The sequence below is a fragment of the Petromyzon marinus genome, chromosome 24, assembly GCF_048934315.1.
Source record: "Petromyzon marinus isolate PM22_M1 ecotype Great Lakes invasive population chromosome 24, UKy_Petmar_22M1.pri1.0, whole genome shotgun sequence".
Classification (NCBI taxonomy): domain Eukaryota; kingdom Metazoa; phylum Chordata; class Hyperoartia; order Petromyzontiformes; family Petromyzontidae; genus Petromyzon; species Petromyzon marinus.
The window spans coordinates 14,272,346-14,295,025 of record NC_133690.1 but is presented as its reverse complement, the minus strand read 5'-3'; the positions used below and the strand labels follow the sequence as shown (position 1 = coordinate 14,295,025).

At 43.1% G+C, this 22,680-nt stretch overlaps 1 protein-coding gene across 9 annotated transcripts in view; it reads right to left on the bottom strand.

Moving 5' to 3' along the window:
• The window catches only part of LOC116945579 (signal peptide, CUB and EGF-like domain-containing protein 2), a 179,319-nt gene that overhangs the window by 89,894 nt on the left and 66,745 nt on the right, over positions 1-22,680 (bottom strand). Inside the window, exons 5-10 of one of the 9 annotated variants that reach the window (XM_032960015.2) lie at positions 18,113-18,238; positions 15,639-15,755; positions 15,403-15,453; positions 15,194-15,235; positions 11,495-11,584; positions 1,238-1,354 (exon numbers count right to left, since the gene is read on the bottom strand). In XM_032960015.2, coding sequence (XP_032815906.1) covers positions 1,238-1,354; positions 11,495-11,584; positions 15,194-15,235; positions 15,403-15,453; positions 15,639-15,755; positions 18,113-18,238 — 543 coding nt within the window. The remainder of the gene's footprint in view (positions 1-1,237; positions 1,355-11,494; positions 11,585-15,193; positions 15,236-15,402; positions 15,454-15,638; positions 15,756-18,112; positions 18,239-22,680) is intronic. The other 8 variants (XM_032960016.2, XM_032960017.2, XM_032960018.2 and 5 more) reach the window with 8 other exon arrangements.

Sequence of the window (22,680 nt, the reverse complement as noted above, 5' to 3'; positions counted from 1 at the left end):
TTCAAGTCACCTCTGGTCCACCGAGCAGGGGGGGGGGCAGCACTTCCCCCACTCTGCCACCGGTAGTATTTTTTGTCACGTGACACTCAAAACAAATATTTTGAATTCTCAGAGCAGAAATGATCGAAACTAGATGTAGAACTGTTTTTAACGTGATGTGTTTTTTTTTTCATTTTCGGTCAGTGATGATCGAGAACCCTTGGCTCATTGCTCGTGAGAGTCCACTTTATCTATGGGTGGCTGCCTGCAATCGGTCCCAAGATCTTAGCAGTGCCGGTTCACTGCTAAGATCTGTGAGCTACCCATCCACGGTATTTATTTTTGTATTTAACAACCCATATACCAGAGCGGCACAATGGCACAATGGGTAGCGCACTCTGCTCTGATCCTCCTGACCTGAGTTTGGGTAACATCAGTGGCGGACCCTCCCTCAATGACCCACACTGATCAGTAGCAGTAGGTTAAAATAACCCCCACGACCAACGCGGCATGGGGAGGTCTTCAACCAGCAGTAGACTGTCAGAGGCCAGTAAATTCTGATAATTCTAAAACAGCGGGGGAGGTCAGCATAAGGCCGGCAACAATGATATAATGATGACGTCACACCGTGGCCACCATCCCTTGGTTCCACCCTGTGAAGGAACGATCAAAGACCTCTCAATGACGTGTTTGTGATGGGGTTTGTTTGACCATACTTCACCACAACAGTCAGTGCATGTTGGTGAAGGGGCCGGCAGACAATGAAAATTTAAATTTGAAAATGTCCAAAGGATGGAAACTAAAATATACAACTATTGAAATAAAGTAAAAACATTTGATCTGATCGTCTGTTCTTATTCTCCAAAAATGAAAATATTGTTTGGTGTAACTAATACATGTATAAAATGTACAATAATGTCCTTATTTTATCCTGGAAAGTCTCACTGAGCCTCAAGACTCATTGGTATGAAGGTCCTAGACTGGGATGTTGGCCAAATTCCATCAACTCTCGCTGTTGTGTTTTCCAGTTGTGTCCCTCAAACATATATTTCTTTGCACTTAGCAAAACTTATTGTGCATGACTCAGTGGTAAAAACTCAAATCTCCGTACCGATAATAGTCAATAATAACATGATTGTTCAGCCACCTCCTGGCGTTTTTTGCCATCAAATTAATATAAAGAACATATATATGAAGGTTGATTGCAAACCACGTACCGACGTAAAGGACGGAGGAACAAACGCTCCAACGGACGCACCTTTACAAGTTTTGCCGTCTGGCTGTAGCGTGAACCCGGCTGGGCAGCTGCAGTGCACTCCGGTGGAGGTGTCCTTGCAGGTGCGGTCGCAGCCGCCGTTGTTGATGGCGCACGTCTCTGCGGAGGAGACGGGACAAGGCGTGCACGATGTTAACCTGTCCTGCGTGGCGCTGGCCTCGTCTGCAGCAGCAGCAGCGGTAGTGGCAGCAGCAGCAGCGGTAGTGGCAGCAGCGGTAGCTTCCGCTCGATCGGTCACCCCACTGGGTCGAAACAAACGCCGCGGGGTTTTTTGTTTTGTTTTGCGAAACCCATTCTTTCATTCTTTGTCTCTGTTTTCTGGTGGTTGTTTCGTCTCGAAGAGGAAATAACGACCTTGAACTAATGCGCAACTCAATTGCCTGCACCAGAAATCGCATTCATGCATAAAGCCCCTACCTGTCTTGTTCTTTTTGGGTAAAGTGATTATTAAGTTGTCTTTTTGTTGTATTTTTATTTACCTAAACCTAGCCGATTGATGTCTGGTGCACGTGTGTGTGGGAACCACAAAAGGGCAATTTATTACATCTCTCACAAAGTGTTTTCTCGGCCAGAAAATGAGAAGTGAGGTCAAGTGGATTTTTTTTAAGGTAGATGCTGCAGGAAAACGGTCAGGAGACACTTGGTTTGTCCGCACACATAAACAAGATAAATGAAAATAATATATATTGTAAATACAGGGAACAGCAAAGGTCAGGGTGGGGAAGGGATGGAGGAAGAGCACAATGAAAATGCTGGCAACAGGATGAGTAGGACATTAGGAATGAAGTCGTGAAGATTTATTTTCAAATGGCAGGAGTCTTTACTTACCCAGATAAAATATCACTTGCGAGTCGATGACATACATTTTCTTAATTGTAACAAGAAATGATCACGATGACTTAAATGTAAAAAGTATTGCCGGGAAGGAATTAAATATATATTAGGGATTGGATGTAAATAGTTGGTAGCATGCTTAGAACTTCCCAATGCCAAAGATTCAGCCTTGAAACTCCCAATTTTTACTGGCTGTTAGGATGTATTTATTTATTTATTATTGAGGGTATTCATAGCCTCTATCATTCCACCAATGTCGGAATCGTGCCAAGAGCGGGAGGGTGGGGGAAAAAAAATACGAGAACGGTATTGCATCCAGGTTCATTTGGATGGTAATGCCTTTTAAAGTCATATCGTATTACGAACGTAGAACCAATCTCTGACTCTGAAAAGTGTGTATGTCAGTGGCAATATGGGTATAATAATAATAAAGGCATTACTAACGAGACTGTGCGCAACGTTTGTTTTGGAACGACATGACACAGATGAAAACGATTCTCGTAATACATCTCAATCTTCCATCTTTATTCATTCCAGCGGTAAGAGGACGGGGCTGGGATTCGATGGTGTGGGTTTAAAAAAAAAATATATAAAAATAAAGCGTGTGTAAAAGCTCAGATATGCGCGGAGAGCAAGCTTCTATTAAATTAACGTGTCGTTTTTTATTAAGTTACAACCCACCACAGTCAATCAATAGGCAGGGTCGCGTGTGCGGTGGGGTAAATCGTGGGTACTCCCACCTCTTACCAGACGTCTGGCCAGCGTGCATGAGTAGGTCAATAACCTCTAGAGATCCCTCCAGTGGAGGCACTTCTGCCAGCAGTGACGTGGGCAAGCAATTGCGGGGCTCCACCTGAACCTTTCATTAATTAATTTGGGGTCCGGGGGGGGGGGGTTCTTCTTTCCATAACCCATTGAGGTTCGTATTGAAAGTTGTCCAAATAGTACACGTGCAGTTGTATGGAATGGTGTAAATTATTAAAACTGTTGATATAAGTACTTAAGCGGGTTTTATAGATATATTACGTTTTACATTGCAATATCGTTAGGCACGGTTAATTATTTAAGATGTGCATTGCGATTCAGATTCGGATCTGGAGAATGAAATGGCCGGGAACGGAGTGAGGCGTGGATCCATCGACTACAGCCAATTCCCGTGCACACGATGCTCACGCATCGAATTGTGTGTGCGAAAATTAATTATTTACAATTTGTTATAATCTGGGTGACATCGATGAGCGATGGCGCTGTGGTTGGCACACTGCCCTATGAATGAACCCAGCTGCCCACAATCAAATTCCCGGACACGGCTAACGCCAGTGGCGAGCGATATCTGAACGGGGCCTGGGGCCTCCCTCCTTCACCAAACTCAACTGATAAGCGTGAAGTATTGTCAAACAACCCACATGACTGACGCGGCATGGGGAGGCCTTTATCCAGCATATTCAATTACATTACATCTTAGCATTCACAAGGCTTTACCATCACTCGTGGTGATGCAATGTAACAATGCACCCGACCTGATTTCCTCACTGCATCTCTCTACTGTAAAGAACCTCTGGGGAGTTGTTCCCTCCTTTAGCTGCCACTACATCATTAGTCTCTGAATCATAGCTCCTGTCCTGCCCAAGCCCACGTTGCTTAACAGTCAATGTGATGTGCTTTAGTTCATTCGTCCCCATTTGTGCCTCTTAATGCCACTGCAAGAATATAGCTCCCCTTGCTTCTTTGCGCATTTATCAGCGTGCACACTTGCTGAGCACGTCGAAAACAGCCACTTAGCCCGGTCCGATGTAAGGCACACGAGCCAAGTTCAACACTGATTTTGGCCGCACACAATCAAAGACTTGCAGATGGAGGTTGATGTAAAATGACAATTGGGAGGACAGAATACTGTCGGGGAAGCTGCCACTTGTGTATTGCCAGTAAGTGTGCACATTGTCAAGATTTGGGCTTGCAATTTGAGAGCCTATTCATATTTTACGTCTCATTATTACCGTCTCACTTGCTTCGTTTTTTTATATATATAGTTTCGGAGTTAGGGCTTCAACTCAAGGATCTGCAATTTTTCGTTAAATGTTTACTGCCTCGATTGTGTGTTGTGCGTTTTTTTTTCACAATTTGGGGGTCGCGATTCAATTCAAGAGTAGATACACTTTTTGTCTTTTTATTTTTAGCTTTCTCATTTGTATTGTTTCTTGTTTGTACCGCCCCATTTGCATCATGTGTCTGCGTGTCACCTGATAATTCACGTACATCGTGTATGATTTTTACACGTACGATATGAGTGAGAATCGATTTTAATGAATTAATCGGCGCATCGTTCCATACATAATTGCCCGTTGGTATGCGATTTTTCAGTTAGTTGCATGTTAATGCAATTTTTTATTTTCAAATTAGCAATTTTAATGCATTGTCATTGAATAACAGGATGTAACAGCCATTAGCTATATTTACTTAATTAAAGCAAATCTGCACCATTATAAAATTTAGGATTTGGGATACTACACCAGCAAGCACGCATAACTGTGTATCTTTGCATGGAGGCTGTGCACAATATATTTTTGCATGTGGAGATATATAATGGAATGGGATATCCTTCACGTGTTATCCAGGATACTACCGGGTGAGTTTTTGCGGTTGCTCTGTCTAGACCTCTGATGTGTTTTTTGGAATGTGCCGCGTTTTGTTCGGCTTGATGTAGGGACGTGTTGCTCCGTGTACAGGCAGCTTCTTCAACTCAGTTCCTGAAGAAGCTCCCTGCTCGCGAACAAAAACGTCGTGCATTGTGCTGCACAAGACACGGGCGGCACAGCCAGAAAGCACTTCGGAGAGCTGTAATCAAGAAAGCTCCACTACAGAGCTCGGTGAGGCTTCACAATCGACAATTCACTTTTCTCATGGTCAAAAAATTGCGCCAATGCTCTGGGGATGGTCTCCACTGAATTATCTGCTCAGTGGCTAGAGGCATGTGCTCTGGCCTACTGCAAGAGACCAAACAAAGCAAAGAAATTACGCAGAGCGCCCAGAGCTGGCTCACAGTTCGGATGAATAAACACTCAGCCAGAGCGCGCGACAATAAGACGTCTTAGGTTAGGGGCGGGCTACGTGGAGGGGTGCGAGTTGGTGGGGTCTCGGGGATGCTGGCGAGGGTGAGGGGCGGAGATGGGAAGGCAGCGGAGGGTTGCTGTCTGGAGTAGAGCAAGAGAGGGCTGTGTTGACTTTTGCAGAGCACCCTCAAACAGAGCCGTACCACCGCCTCCTCCTCCTCCTCTGCCGCCAATGCTACTGCGCAACAACAGCACGAGGGCCGATACCAGGGGCTGTACACGCCAAATGCCACACCCCCATGGAAAGTACACGGACAGCGGCCGGTGGCTTTTGTACTCCAGGCACGTCGTCGTCAAATTCCAACTAGCAGGGAAAAGGAGAGGGGCCTCTTGGAAATGTCCACGGGTGCTTGCCCAGGCACACACACACACGCCCACATATACACAACCACAGTGGGCGTGCATGCGTGCGTGTGTGCCGCGTTCCATGGTTTTGTGGTTCCATTGATCGGGGACGCTCTGCCCAAACGTACGAGATGTGAATGCCTTCAGCACCTGTGGCACATCGCGATGAATGGTGGAATTAATCGTTGGCCAATTGCTAAGTGGGTTAAGGGTGCAGCCCTGCAAGTGCTCGCTCACACCACTGCTGGTGGAAGGGCCTCCACTCGAGGGGGATCAATAGAGCACTATAGAGCCCCCTCTAGTTGTGCATTTGGCGTACTCTTTCACACTGGCGAGACATCTTGGGGAAGGTGCGTGTACCCACACTGTCGATCGACCGCTGGGTGGACAAAGGATAGGAAACTCGGCCACGTTTCAGCTGCCTTGCCGGCAGATCAAACCAGTAAGCTCTGGAGTGCAAGTTCAGGGTGCTCAATTTTATGCCACAGCAACATCTGATACGATGAATAACGAATTATTTAATATAGTAGGTGTGCGGTATTCATCGTTTTGGTTTAGTTTTGCAAGCCACTGCTATACGAAGGGCTCTCAATGATGTGCTCGTGCTGGGGGTTATCTGACCATACTTCACCACAGCGGCCAGTGCAGGTTGGTGAAGTGGCTTGCAGAAAATGAAAAAAATGAAAAATCTCTAAAAGAATGGAAACTAAAAATCTACAATTATTAAAATGAAATAAAAACATTTGACCTGATAGTCTGTTCTTAATCTCTACAAATTAAAAATGGTGGAACCATTGCAAATGTAAAATGTATAATGTCCTTATTTTATCCTGTAAAGTCTCACTGAGTTTCAAGACTCATTGGTATGAAGGTCCTGCATTGATTGGGATGTTGGCCAAATTCCATCAATGCACTCTGATGTGTTTTCCAGTTGTGTCCCCCAAACATATATTTCCTTGCATTTAGCAAACTTATTGTGCATTACAATAAACGCTCATATCTCTGACAGGTAAGAGTCAAGAATCCATTGTTTTACAGCCATCTCCTGACCTCTTTGCAGCAAAATAAAAAAAATATTAAGTAGATTGCAAATAACTAAGATGAAATTCTTCTTTGCTATTTTTGTTGCGTCAACACCACCGTGACATCACGATCGTCATCATCGTCGTCGTCATCATCATCGTCAGCCATGATTTATTCACTGCTGCAGGATGAACGCCTCTCACAATCCCACAATGCCGCAATCCTGCGAATGAACTGATCTCATTTCTCCATCACCAGTGTTGGCCGTCATTTCGGGAGTTGTTGCCTCCTTTGGCTGCCATTCCATCACCATGTCCCCTTCTCTGAATGGGTCCTGCTCAGGTCCACTCGCTTTTCTTAATGGTCACTACAATGTCTCAAAAATGTGTTTGTTCTACGACCTATGTCTTCCTCTCATTTCTCTCACAGTTTCAATGCCAAGCATCCACCTCTCCATATGTCTTTGTGCACTTTTCAACTTTCGTTCAATATTCCTGTCCTGCAAGGGTCCATGCGTCTGATCCATATGTCACGGCAGGTACAAGGCACCGATTGAGACTTTATTCTTTAGAAATATTGGTAATTTGCTTTTCATAATCAAATTCGGTTTTTACAAAAGCCTTCTAACTTATTCTACATTGCCTCTTCATTTCATAATTTTGATTCTGGTCCGCATTCAAATAATTGCCCGAGGTATACACACTCAGTTGTGTTTTCCAGTTGAGTCCCTCCAATCCATTTTTCTTGGGTTTGGCGAACTAATTGTCCGCGACTAAAGCAAATACTTATCCTTAGCCCAACATCGCAGCCTTCTTGTTTTAGGTTATTCAATCATTTTCAGTCGTTCATATCCATTGGTCTTGGGCTGGCTGTCTTGTAAAAATGTTGCTCAGCTCAGTGGGCCTTACCAGCTGAAATAAAGCCTGCGTCAATGTCACCGGCGGATCTGAGATGGAAATACTTAATTTCTGTTCATCACATTTCTTTAATCGGTCGATTTCTTTAAAATATATTTTGTGGTTGCGAATAGCCCTGGTGAGGGTGTCTTCTTGCCCGATTCCTCTTTTTGATTTGTATCTTGTTGCCTTCTTCATTCAATCTCAGTGGAACTATTCAATCTCTAGAGGCCTCAGACTGTAAGAGCTCCATCGTCTCTTAGAGTCAGACATAACAGTAGTTGATATTCATTTAGTCTTGTCCAGAATCTGATTGATAGTAGAGAAGCAATTTATTTTCTAAAACCAGCAAGCTCATGCGATTGTCTGGCTTCTAAATTATTAATTAAACGGTTCTCTAAGATCTTCGTGAATAATTTATATACATATACTGCAATGTGAGGCTATCTCTCACAAGAAGAAGAATTTACAGCCCATTGTCAATCCACGTCTGGACGAAATCCTCCACACACTGTGGGATATGTTGCACTTTACTTCACCATGGTGATTAGTGCGGACTGGTGAAGAGGGGGGGCCTGCTCGCATCAGTTCAGATATCACTAACCACTGATGTTAGCTGTGGCCGCGAGTTGTTCGAGGCAAACTGCTGGGTCCGTAGCACAATGTGTGCACCAATGGGCCACGACCATTCAACGCCAATCGCAAACGAATGGCTCTGTCGTTGAAATCGGCATGAAAATCATTAATGTTGAAACAAAGTGGGGATATAATCTTCCCTGAAGAATTTAGACTTTATTTATAACATTTTCAAAGCTATGTGGCACACACTTTCACCTATCTGGACTTGTGCAGTTGCAAATAATTTAAACACTCTGTGCTTTTGAAAAATATTGTTTTTTTTTCTGAATGGAAAGGGCAGGGCTATACAAAAGAGTACTCTAAGTTGAATTGAAACTCAATTACAATATTAAAGCAATGCATTCCAGCAGCTATTATGAAATTCTATTTTAAAATATCTATTGGAGGAGAGGAGTTTCTGGATATTGTCTCCTTGGGGAACCAGATCATGTTCTTGAACAGGAAACATTCCTGGTGTAACAACCCCGAAGATGCTTATTGATTCAACGTCAAGTGAAGGAGTGATTGTGGTCAATGTAATAATTACCGTGGAATATGCTGAATTGTAGTTTGAGGTGAGCTGCAGAACTCTGCAATCCTTATCAGAATGAAAGATGTTGCGGATAACATTCTTATTCTGGAATGACATGGATTTGGGCTAAGGAGGGATGCACAAACCAGATATTTGCCCCCGAGACAAATTGTGGAAAAAATGTTTAGAATTCCACAAAGCAAGAGGTCTTGATTTCAACTTATTTCAGATGTTTAGTTAACTTTCATGTAGGAAACCAATTTAATTTGTTGTACTTATCAGTGTGTTGAGATTCGTATGAGATAATATCAATGATTGGAAGGATTCCCATTACAATGCGAAGAAATGGATTTCATACCGTGTCCAAATGACCTGCATCTCTCACAGTGATACTGAGCCAATGGGGTCTGCAACAAATCAGTGTCGTGACCAAGTATTTGAAAAAGATAATCCCTGATGTCATCCGTGTCTCTTTAGAGAGAGAAATCTGGATACAAACAAAGCAGAGCATTTTAAAATAAAAATGTTGAAGCCCACAAAATGTGCATTTTGCTGTAGGTTTCACTTTGCAAAACAAACAATTCAAATTCGAAATAAATAAAATTGTAATTGTGTATTAGCCTGTAAGGGTTAATATATTATATTTATTCATATTGAAATCAATGATTACTTTTGTGGAGTTCAAATTTTAGCTGAAGAAAGTAACGTGGCGATAATAAAAAATATATAAGGTCAGTAAGAGATTATTGCAACTTGAGAGTGAAAATAGTTTGAGCAAAGAACTAGTCCCAGACAACTGTGGCCTATTTTTTTTACTTCTGAATTGAGCGGTGGAGGAGCAGCAGCACAGACATTTGCACACTGTGCTATAAATCCGGCGGCCTGAGTTTGATTCACAGCTATGGATATCATCAGTGGCGAGTTAACATCTGTACCAGTCTTTTGCACTATCCACCCCTACTGCTGACCAGCATGGTGAAGTATGGTCAAACAACCCCCATATGACTGACACGATATGCGGAGCAATCATTTATCCAGAGATTGATTGACAAATAGCTAAAATTATACCTACTAGAAATAACAGGACGATATAGCAAAAAATCTTGTTGTACTGCACTTCTGCGTTGTGCTAATTTGTGCACCACGCCTTCACCAACACGCACTGGCCAGCCTGGCGAAGAATGGTCAAACAACCCCCATGATGAACATGGCATGGGGAGGCTTCCATGGGGAGGCTTCCATCCAGCAGTGGATTGACAATGGGCGACCATACATTTGGTTGTTCGCTCAGCAGCCTTGTAACCGCTTGGCCATGTTACGGCGCATTGGAAACTGTCGTTATAACTATCACATTATTACGTTATTCAGTAAACACTGGCACTACGCATACACTCTCTTTAAGATGCCTCTATCGGTGCACAATGTCCATGTTTTCCCCGCAAAGCACGCAAAGCGGATTTTTGTTTTTAATTCCTCGCCGCCGATGGGTTGCCAATGGATCTGCGGCTATTTGCAGGGAGTCGCGGTTGCGGATGCTTCGGGCCGCCTCTCGTGCTGGGAAAGCTCAGAGACGCAGAAGGGTGCAGCCGCTTGCCAGTTCCACAGACGCAGAGCCGTGGCGTTTCACCCCTTTGTGATTTGTCGAGGCCAACTCGCGCATTACTCTCCCCCAGCTGCGTTCTTCCCTGCCAGAATCCATCAGCAGCCGCTCCCCACGGCTATAATTTTTAAGGGGCCTGGTATTGTTATTTTTAGGATTTGTCGAACATATTGAATAAATATGCGATGCTTCGCACAATATTAAAATTGATTTCCCTGGCCTGTCATGTTCTAACAATTAGGGCAAAGGGTGCACCCTTTGCTGCAACTTTGCATTCTAAACTGGGGTCATTAATTCATCGTTGTGCTGGCCATGATCGTGCGAGGCACTGTCATGCAGGCTCAAAATGTTTGCTCAGTCTAAATGGCTGCTGCTTGCAGGCTTTGAGTCTTCTTTATTCATAGACAATTGAATTAATGCCTCTTTACTTCCAATGGGGGGGGGGGGGAGTAATGGTAGAGCGGTTAGTGCACTGTGCTATACACCCGCTGTTAAATTCCCGTCGACCGCTAACATCAGTAGTAAGGGATGTCAGGCCTTCACCCATTGGTGGATGGAGAATGGCTGTATACGTTTTATTTTAATTTACGTTCACTATTTAGTATATACGTGAACGCAAGTCTTTCGTCGATTTAAAAATGTATTTTGTTAACATGACAGCCCAATCTACGATTTGAAGTAATGTGTGAAAATGTCAACATTGTGGTTGAATAAAAGACGCGTTATCAATATTTCTGATCTTTTGTCATTTTTGCCGTGGGATAAAACCAATCAATGTTTCCATTGCCTTTACACAAACGCAATGTTCCTGGTGTAGCAGTTGAACATGAAATATGCACTTTTTGAGCACAGATTGGCAGTCGAAAGAGCTCCTCCAGAAAGCGCACAGCCTTTGCGTACATTCTCCATGAGACTCTTTGGGAATTTCGCGAGCCTACCATTAAATTTTCTTAAAAAGTAAGTCTTCACTTTTTCTTCATTTTTGTTTTGTTTATGCTGGCATGATTAGTCCTGTAAAATAAAGAAATTCTTGAAGGTGTAGGAGTGGGGAGGGGGTGGGGAGTGGGCGGGGGGGGCGGGGGGGGGAAATCAGACGCACAAACAGAAACAAAACAGTGAAAGGAAATCCGCATTAAGACAAAACCGTTTGAGGGACAACACCAACCAGAGCGTGGGGGGGGGGGGAAGCACAAAAGTAGAGGAAGCTTTGGGGCAGGAGACAGAACGGTTCATGAAAACCCTTGGCCAGGACATCTCGCGATGCCGGGAGCAGATGTTTACCCATCAGCAGGCGACGCGTTCCCCGCTTGTCCACATCAACCACCGAGGTGGCATTGAACTCAGTGCTCTCAATAGCAGCCTCACTCCTTTCTAAAAACACAAACGGACGTCAGAACAGCAATTAACAGGAAGCTGAGGGGCCCCATTTTGTTACGCTAAGCTGCAGACTTGGTCGGATTCACCGCATTCGGTTTTTGTTTGTCGTGAGAGAAAAACATTATCGTCGAATTCACCGTTTACGGACTGTCGAATGACGTCGTGACGTTAAAAGACGTTTCGCTAACTTTTTGAAAGGGCCTCCTCAGAATTTGGTGTACATGTAGCAGCTGGGCTATGTTGTTAAGCGCTAGAGAATGTTATGGCTGTAAAAAAAAATAAAGAGCTGCGCTGAATTCTTCCAGCACAAATTAAACTCAAAATTTTAAAATAAATAAACAACAATGCATAAAAGGTGAATGGATGATGTTTGATCTACAAGGGAAAAGCCTAGGCTTAAGGCCTGGCCCAGTACACTATGGGCAAGCATGCATGCCAGGAGCCAAAAGCAAGGATGCATTTTAGTTTTGGTTCTAAGAGAGCCTGACAGAATAAGAGGCTGAAAGAGGCAGAGGACTGAAAGCAGCACAGTTAAAGCATTAAATAATGACGATGAAGATGATAATAATATAACGATAATAAAAGAACAAAGAATGATCGTGCGGGATTAGACAAAAGTTGCTTTAAAAGCAGCACTGATTGCCCTGCTTGTCTTTTGCAGAAATGCCACTCAACAGCCAACTTTGATCCAAATTGCCTACTACTCATGCCAAGAGATTAACAATGCCCCCGACCTATGTAGAATGCAAAGAGTGTAAGGGAAAGGTGTTTTAAAGATTACGATAGGTCACAAATCGGTGTCACACACACACACAAAAAAAATTGGGTGCACTGTGTGCTGTGAGGTGCTAACAGTCCAGCGTTTTGGCCTGAAACATTTCACAAAGTCTGATAACTCAAAAAACGCCAAGGTTGGTCTTTGAGTCAATCACACTGCAGGTGATCATTTAAATCACATCGATTAAATTGCCTTTTAGATTTTTTTCTTGACACTTTGTTTGCCATTACAGTTATTTTTAAGATTCGCAATCTTGACCAATCAAAGTAAAATAAATGTTCAGTCAATAAAACTGTCTCATATACAAGCAAGACTGGAATTGTAATTATATGCCTGGACATGTCAGCATCATCATGTAACAAAAATATAAAAGAGAAAACATATACTAACAAAAATGTAAGGCCCACCGCATATGAGCCACTGCTGCAGAAGTTAAAGCCAAGCCTAGGTCACATCATGCAGTTAGCGCACATTGAAAGAAGCATCTATGTACAGTGATGTGGAGGGGAGGGAGGCTTGCATTGGTGGGATAGAGTGAAGGATGTAGGGGAATGAGGAAAGCCATCTGATGAGTCGACAGTTAGACGCTATCATTTTCCTTCTGCCTTTTTGTTAAGCTACATAATGTTACGTCGTCTGCAAGAGGGTGCGTGTGGGACTTCGTGGGTGAAGATCGCACAGCTTTATTTCTTTTAACTCTAGCTTTTTTTTTTAACTCGTACGTACGAAGCAAAGAGGTGAGCGATGGGCGTGTGCGTAAGAGGTGAAAATGGTGAGGGGAAGAGGGGAAGGCAAATCAGCATGGGTGTCAGGTGGGTGGAGCGGTGGTGAATTTAGCCTTAGCCTAACTATCACTCGGTTAATAAAAGTGGTGGATTATGTGACGAAGACAATCTAGCCACACCCCTAGCATGCTACATGTACTTTTGATCCCAAATAGAGTGTCGACTGCAATTGAGAGCCTCAATGTTTATGAGATAAGCAAGGGGACGCAGGCATCTGCACCCGTTTGAATTTATTTAATTTTATACTTTAAAAAACAATGGGTTTGTTTTTGTTATGTTGGGGGGTTCCAAATTCGTTTTTTTTTCTGGTTCGTTTTTTTTTCCTTCCGAAACAAATTCCTCAAAACGGGTTGAGGTTTCAGCAAGAGACAAGGCAGGCAATCAGCACCATGGGGCTGTTACCGTGAGGAGGCAGGTACAGAGAGAATCACAGCAGGAAAGAAAGAAAGGGTGACCTTAGGAAAAAATATTATAAAATTTTAAAAAAAAACTCGTTCTGATGTCTACAACAGATGCTGTGAATTTTTAAATAATAATTAAATACATAGAGAGAAACAAAATACGCGACTTTAAAATAAGAGGAAATAACAAACACACTGGTTTGCATGAGTGGGCAGCGGGGGTTGGCGTTACTCAGCTAAAAAAACCACCGTGCTTGGAGAAAACACAAAACATTCAGGCTTAGGAAACGAGCTTGGAATCTTTACGCTAAGCTTCCTACTTAAGCAAATGTTTTTTACACACGGCGAAAGCCGCCCGCCTTAAAAGATATTTTTTAAAAGCCCCCACCAAAAGCTACCGCACAAACAACAACAAAAAAACACGTGAACTTTCTGTGCGCGCTTGAAAGGAAACATTTCTTCGTGCAACAAGAAATTTAGCAGGAACCGTTTACAAAAACAATTATTGGTCATTGCCATATTTTTTTGTCCCTGGGTTTCTTAACCGAATGTGTTTAAGAGGCAGAAAGTTGCGAACAAACGGTAAGTCTCGGGGTGTATGGGCATCTTGCTAAGATTGTTTTCCTTTTGCTAATTTGCTTTGGCACCTGGCTGGCTATACCGATCGCAACCTCTATTTTCCATTCATTCGCGTGTTGCCTCCGTTGCTTTAAGTTAGCAAAACAAAAATAATTGCAATAACGAGGTAAATTCAAAGTGAAATCCATAAAGTAATGTTTGAATGAGTGAAAGCAAGTCCTGACTGTGCCACTATTTATAAAGACCCGTTTTAAAAAAAAGTATAAAAACTATTGTAAACCATAACATTATTCTGGAAGTCATATTTTTGGCGATTGTTTTTTTCAAAGTTGAAAGTCCCATTAGCCACGTATAATGACTTGTGGTTCAGTCTTGTCATCACATGCATTGTGTGATACATCAAAATAAAACGAGTAACTATTTAAAACTTGTGTAAAAATTTGATTTTTGAAATCACCATTTTAATTTATGGAGTGCCAAACAAAATAACGTTGAAAAAGGAAAATCGTCATTTTTGTCACAATTCCTAAAGGTGTAAACGCCACATCTCCTGGCTGAATCTGGCCGCAATTATGGAACACAAGCAGTAAACAGCAGCAGCAAATATAATCTTTAGCAAATCATGCATCCAATGCCACGAGATAAAGATTATTATTCCTCCATTCCTTAGGATATATTTACAAAATACAATAACCAATCCCGTAAAACGGAAGATATGTGTACATTCTAGTGGCACCCTTATCGTAACAAACACATATAAACATGCGCTACCTATAATATAGATAATGTAATGCGTATAAGACTACTGCAATGTTAAGAATCTAACATGACTAAGTGAAACAATCTCCTAAGCTAGACTTCCTCTCACCACGAAAAAAGCACATTCCGATTTGCTGATTGGCTCATCTGACAAAATATTTTGGTTAAGATTTGGTCAATGAATCAAGGATGAGAGGTGGCTTAGTAAAGCTTTAGTGTGAGGTATGGCATGATGCAGCATTGTCAGTAAACAAGACTTTGATTGAGAAAAGAAAGACTTTGGTTAAAAACTATGCCTTACCAATTGTTAAAAGCCTTGGCCTTGTCCTGCCCACCAACACAGCTAGCACCAAGATAATAAAAAGCTTTCATGTCATCTACATCTCGTTCAAGAAATCTTTTTTTTTAAATACAGGTATAGACGCATTTAGAAAAAAATATTATTTATTTCTTAATCTTTTTAACAATTTATCAGTGATTGGTGAAACCAGTATCTAAATAAGACTGTACCTTGACTTGCATCGGAAACCCTGTCCTCTCCTCTCTTTCTGCCTACGTTATCTGTATTTCAATAAAAACATCCGCCGTTAGTCATTACGGCATAGAATGGAGAATATAAGAGAGAAAAAAACCAAAACAATCGACCAGTGTTTGTTTTTTTTTGCTTTAACGAACTTTCTCGCCATCAAAGACAGAGCGGCTCAGAGCCGGCGTGTGCCCGTGGCCTGCGTCCGTGCGCCACTTACCGATACACGTCTTCCCGTCGGAGTGCAGTGCGTAGTTTTGGTGGCAGCCGCATACAGGGCCATCATCCGTGTCGTCACAAGCATGATGGCACCCTCCGTTGCCGTGGTTACACGTCACTGCAGAGCCAAAGGACCACCCCACCCCCCCCCACCAACCACCACCACCACCACACCGCCCCCACCAGCACCCACCAGCACACCCGAATGCCCCCCACAGTCATCGCAACCAAGCGTCAGAAGAGAGGACACAAAATGAGGTAACTTTCACATATTGTACAGGCACACGTTGGCTTGTTTATGTTCCGCTGGTGCAATGTGAAAGTGTATTCGTGCTAGCTTTCGTGCGTTCATTGCCGTGTTTCGGTGAACATACCGCGCCTCCGATTGAAACACGATGGAGTATTGAAGAGAGGAAACATGTGTGGTCTATTTGACACGGCGTGCGTAAATGCGTTACGGTAACTTGTGCTGTTTTGTTCCAACCGTTGCACGATGTTTGTACAATTCTGCCGTCATATCGCGTCAGAGAAAATGCTTCATTTATCTCAGCTGAAGGTCCGGCAACTTCATTCTGTATGTGCTGTCATGCTTGAGTACATGATAGTGCTTAGTTGCAGTGCTGATCAGCAACTTAAAAACACAGCCCCATGGCACACACACAAAAGGAAATCATCGGTACTTTTAGACATCTGATAGAAATTTTTTAAAAAATATTGAGGGTCATCATGGAGGATCATGGGTATCACTGTTGATGAGACCTAGAAAGGTTAAAAACCAGCCCAGTGTTTTGTCTGTAAATCAAATGCTGCTGTAAAGCACATGTCCATGATGCCAGTAGACTGATGGCTGAAAGACTGTTTCATTTCTTTCAGAAAAAAGGTGTTTATTTGTTCATATCATATTGTCTGAATAAGTGTGTTTGACATATTGTCTGGTTGTACCTCAATGGCAAATATCACACCGTCTTGCTCCGTGCCAAACAAGCCGAGGAAGTTATGCCATGTGATGTCGAACATTGTGAGTGTGCACATACAAGATTCTTTAAAAATGACCTTAGCTGCTTAAGAACAGAGACTTTATGAAATATTCTCGTTGTGAGGGGCTGGCACTGCACAACCCGTTTTAACAGGCTGACTAAAAGCCACGGACACATCAACATCACTGACATCATTTTAATATCTGCTGCGGCCTGCATATGCATGAGCCGCTCACATATGTGCCACGTGCTGCGGCTAACCACCTTGTTCAGACCCAAGGAAGTTTACACCATAACCTTGGCCTAGGCCACGACAACTTTCAGGTGCAAATGGTGCATATGCAGTACGTATATCTTTTTTTCCCAAGAGGGTGGAAGATGGATGTAGGGAAGTGGAAGATGGGTTGGTGAGCTCGCTGGACAAGTGGAAGAGCAAGCAGGGGCAGTGGAGATAAAATGTAATGATCATGCACCGGCTAGACATTTTATCCGTATATTCCACTCTTTGTGAAATTCAAGAAACTGTAAGCCCCACTACTGCGCAGCTTTTTATTTTTATTTTTAACCGTTGTGCCGCATAGCTCACTGATGTGTTTTTTTTGTCGCCGTTCGGCACGATGCTCGACCTAATTTTTTTTTTTTATCTTACTGCGAGCTTCGAGCTCCCTGCACGTTTCGCAAAATGTTTGGATATTGTGCCGAATAACACGTGGACAGCCCTAAAAACCCATCGGACACTTTTAAGCTTTGGCAGGAATATATGTTAGCAGGTGCACTGAGAACTTTTGCTGTATGTATATATGCATGTTGAACTTCTTTCGCACCGCACGTGGCCAACCGTGCTCATCAGAAGGCAAGATCCAGAGGCACGCCTGCCTTTCTCCTAACCTCCAATCTCACGCCACTAAACTCAGCGTGGGCCAAACTCATTCCACCCGCCCATCTTAGCCCAAATGGTTGCTCTGTCCTGCCCTCCCTGCCGCCCTTAATACCACCACCAGTTCCCCTAATACCACCACCAGTTCCCCTAATACCACCACCAGTTCCCCTAATACCACCGCCAGTTCCCCTAATACCACCAGTTCCCCTAATACCACCACCAGTTACCCTAATACCACCACCAGTTCCCCTAATACCACCACCAGTTCCCCTAATACCACCACCAGTTCCCCTAATACCACCACCAGTTCCCCTAATACCACCGCCAGTTCCCCTAATACCACCAGTTCCCCTAATACCACCACCAGTTACCCTAATACCACCACCAGTTCCCCTAATACCACCACCAGTTCCCCTAATACCACCACCAGTTCCCCTAATACCACCACCAGTTCCCCTAAAAGCAGCAAGGCCCCCACGATAAATGTCACGACGGTCGCCAACCCCTGCGTGGCAGCGGCGGCGGCGGTGGCGGGGCCCGTGTTTTATGCCTCTATTTCAAAAGGTATTGACGCAAGCGGAGTGCCGGACACAATGGGTGAAGGTCCTATTGACTCACGTAGACAGTCGCGCTTGTTCCGTGCCAGCTCAAAGCCTGGCCGGCATTCGCATGCCACTCCCTCCTTGGGCGTCTCGATGCAGATGTGCTGGCAGCCGTGGGCCTTGTTCATGCAGTTCATGCCTTCTGAACAAGACAGGGGCAACGGAGTAAGTTTTAATGCTCAGCTTGGTAAACACACACACACACACACGTGTTCGCATGCCACGACAATGCTGGAGCTGAAATTAAAATGCATCAGTCGATCAACATTTTAATTGTTGTTATGTAACTGGGAGATCAAATAAACCCTATTTGAGGCACATGATACAACGGTGCCTCTTTGGCAAGGGCGATCTGGGATACATAGAAACATTTTAAGTACACAGAATATGAATATTTAAAAAAGGTAAACGTTTAACAAGGCTAATCTAACTTTAAAAACAAGCATTTAATACAAATGTGAATCAAGATAAGTGAGACGATGAAACGCACCCACAATTTTGAAGACGTACGAAAAATTGGATATAATTTCTGGAATAAAATTGACGAACGATAGGCAGGCAAGTACAACATCCGCATAACCGACTCGCTGGTGACCGATGCATAGTCAGATATGTGAAAAGGTCAGATGTGATAACGTGTAAAGAAAATAACAGTTGCACCGCACGGCACAAATGCTGCACTGGGTGTGGGCGGTTAATTTTCCCGGGGCGGATAAGTGACGGTCAGATGTGTGACGTACTATACTATATCACGTGAAGCAAAGACAAACATTCAACGCCCCTGCAGATCTACATACTCGTGCCCAGCATTATGCACTAACTTAAAAAAAATTATACTCTGGACCAGAATGATTCACTCACTTTTTTTTATTTATGCATATGTGAAATGTTGTTCAAGCAAAAAAGCTCCAAAAAATATCCATAATAATAATAAGATGTGACCTTGTTACCTAAAACACAGGAAACGCGTATATTTTGTTGTATATAGAACGGGAGTGGTTTTGGAGAACGTGGATTAATTCCATCATTTTTTATTCTATGAGCATTAAACACCTGGCCCATTACATAATGCAACAGGAACGACATTCACTGTTTTGCGTTGCTAAAAAAAATCGTTGGTAAATAACATTTAAAAAATAATATGATTCCATAATGAATCTCACCGTTGCAGCTACTGGAATTATGATGAATGTGTCCACGGTTTAAAACGTTATTTTAGCAACTGATCCCAAATATTTGGAATAGGTTTTTTTTAGCATCATGCTTCACGGATAAGTAAAAAAATGCCTATGCAAATATAGAGTAACATTTTTACACGAAACTTTTGCAATATAAACAATTTTCATCAGAGCGTGCGCACTGTGCACTGAAGTATTTATTTACAAAAACAATTTTCACGCGAAGCTCATAGCAAAAGAAAGTAAATTGTTTTGACGAGACGTCTACGGCTTCCCTGCTGGAAATAGACACAACCCCTAGATACGAATCCTAAACAAATCTATAAGTCTGCCCTAAAATGCCGGCACCCCCCTTCTCCCCCCCACCACCCCCCACGACCCCCACTCCAATCATCGCTCCCTTCCATTCTCCCCGGCGAAGAAGACAAGGGCCGATTGTAGCCGTTTTCAGCTGGAGGAGTGGAGAAAAGTCGAGCTTGGCTACAGCTCTGTCAACTTCAATCTCAGTCTGTTTATGCGCAGATAAAGAGCCCACGTTACCTCCCCTCTAGCATCGTCCCAGCCCAATGATTCTCCACCGATTCTCCCTCACCACTACCCCCTTCGCAAGCCTCCACATGCCGAACAGGCACGAACGGACATTGCAAGCCGCTGACCAAACAGCCCGACAGCCCAGCTCGCTCTCCTCAAGCCAGCCGCTAGTGGAGGCTCGTGTCAAGTACGTCGCAAGTACATTGGCGATGACAGCTATTTTATTTGGCGGGTTGCAGCAGTGTGGCATGAGGAGTCTTGCTGCAACAGCTGTAGCCATGCCCCCCGCATGCCATATCGCTCGACTGCACAGGAGATGCAGTGAAGAATGACAGTTTCAAAGAAGCAGCAGCAGCAGCAATGCGCTTGAGAAAATATATAACGGATTGAGAACGGCTCCTGCGCCAAACATCATCTGATTCCTTTCTTGTTGAGTGAAAACCTCTTCATTTGTTTTGCATGCCCCGTTTTTATTAACCTCTGTATTGCGGCTGAAGAAACACACGTATAAAGTGTTTGTTTAGGCAAACCGCATTCATCCAGAAATTTACTGCACGCAACTATTTATGACCACTCTGTCCTGCGGCCATAATTCACAAATTTTAAACAAATGATAGCGTTTCCTACTTTTAGGTGGTTTAGCCGCGCAGTCCAAAGGATTTCAGCCTACTGAGAATATGTCAACAAACACCTTTAAAAAAAATATTCCACACAAGAGAACAATTGTCAGGCCATATTTTCTTGCATGCCACCGCACCATATAAAATTGATAATTTTTTTTATTTTAAGCGTTTAATAATATTCTCTCAAGGTTTATACAATGATGAGGTTTTTTTGTGTCAAAGTGTGGTAAGCGTTTTAATAAAGGTCATATAAGCGTCAGGCACACCGCATTTCAAATTGTTTGGAACAGAATGTGCATTTGGCGACTCTTCAGACAGGGCGATGTTATGTTTGGTTATCCGGAGAGTCCTGTTAGCCTCGTGTTTTCCTTTCCCATCCATAACTCTCCTTTCTGGCCTTGGTAGGAGTAAAATAATATTAAAGGTGCTTTTTAAATATATATCTTTTTTTAAAGAGCCATTTACTTATTAAAATCGAAGTTTTACATATTTATTTAAGCTAAGTACATTTAATTATTTACCTTTAAAGTATTATTCGGAGTCAGCAGAGCGCCGCTGATGCGACCTTGAGAAAAACGCGAGCCTCCTTGAGGGGACACAATGCCATCTGCTCTGTGCCACTCTGGCCAAGGCCATTCTGAATGCGCCGCCCGATCTCACGTGATCTTGGAAGCCGAGCACCGAAACAGCCTGGTTCGTACTTAGATGGGAGACTGCTTGGCAGCACCTAGTTATTATAGATAGATCTGGGCTCCGCCGTGGCCAGGAATTTGCGGTTAGAACAATGGGTCCACGGATTTATCCGTGCGCAGTTTTGGGTTGCGTCTGACGTAGCCAGTTAATAAGGTTTGTCACGTGAACAAAACATGCCAATTCGTTACTAGTTCATCAACACCAGTGTGTTGGACAAACCTACTAACTAGCTGTGTCGGGTGGTGGCGGGTTTAACGACACAGTTATATTTACGAGATGTAACCTAAAAAAAAACAACGGAAAATGGATGATATTTGTCCCGAAAGCCTACGTGTTAAACTCATTTAATTAAAAGAATCAAACATCCCAATGCAGCAGGACAACTCTTGGGGAAAGAGTCTTGAGACTCGGTGATGCTTTCCTGGGTGAAGGGAGAGCAATTATTATTATAAACATGGCTCTCTGTGCCCATGTGCAAACAGCTGTCTTATACATGGAGTGTTCAGTTACCTCAATTAGCCACACCTGGTGTTGGACATTGGGAAAACGAGGAGCATATGGAAAGTGTAGCTCAACTCCTCTCGCTTACGCCCTTCAACGGGCAGTGGTGACGCTACCCTGTCATAGTGATCTCAGGTTGGAGATCCTCTGACGTTCGTAACGCTAAGAGATGAGAAACATAGCTCAGAACAACCGAGCTCTTCTGAATTATTATCATAAAACAGGTGCCTCTGATACCCAAATACACATTGGATATTTTGAACAGGGTAAATAACATTCTGTAACAATTAAAAGAAAAAAATATACTCATTTAGAATGTTGCCTAAGTGGATTTCCACTTAGGCAACATTCTAAATGAGTATATCCACTTCACGTCTTTGACAGCTTTTTAAAGCTTAAGAGTAAAAAAATATAAACAAAGATGAAAACATCAATTTTTTAAAGATTGCCTGACTTCTCATTCTTTTTTTCTCTTTTTTTTTGCCTTAAGACATCGATAGCCGGCAATCATTCATAAGTGAGTTTGTCTGAACTTTGCAGGGAGTTCCAAGATTTCACTAAAATTGGTCGATTCCCCGAAGATAAATCACCACAATAAGACGAAGGGCCAGCCAATAGCCCCCTCTAGAATGGCAGCCAAAGGCCCCGGTTTACAAAGAGGTCAAAAGGCATATTCCTCGCAGCCAAAACAAGATCCAGCCAAGGAACACAAGAAAACCCACTTTTTTTCCCTCCCCTTTCCCCCCTCGGCCTTAGCCGAGATATTTTCTCCGCTCGCTGCGTTACAAAAAAAAACAACCCTGCTCTTCCGTGTACCATTTCTTACTTGGTATTTAAAAAAAAATTGCCTCGCGTGCAAATTAAAATACGGTTCCAACGTTGAGTAATGTTTTAAATGGCTGAACAAAAAAAATAATTACATGATGGAAATGCAATTTCCGTGTTTAATGTGGAAAAATGAAATGAATATTGGCATGTGTACAAATGTAATGCTTGATGTCTTCTGTAATATTTTAAATGTCACGGTTTACTTGCCGCTACTTGCACATATATTTCAT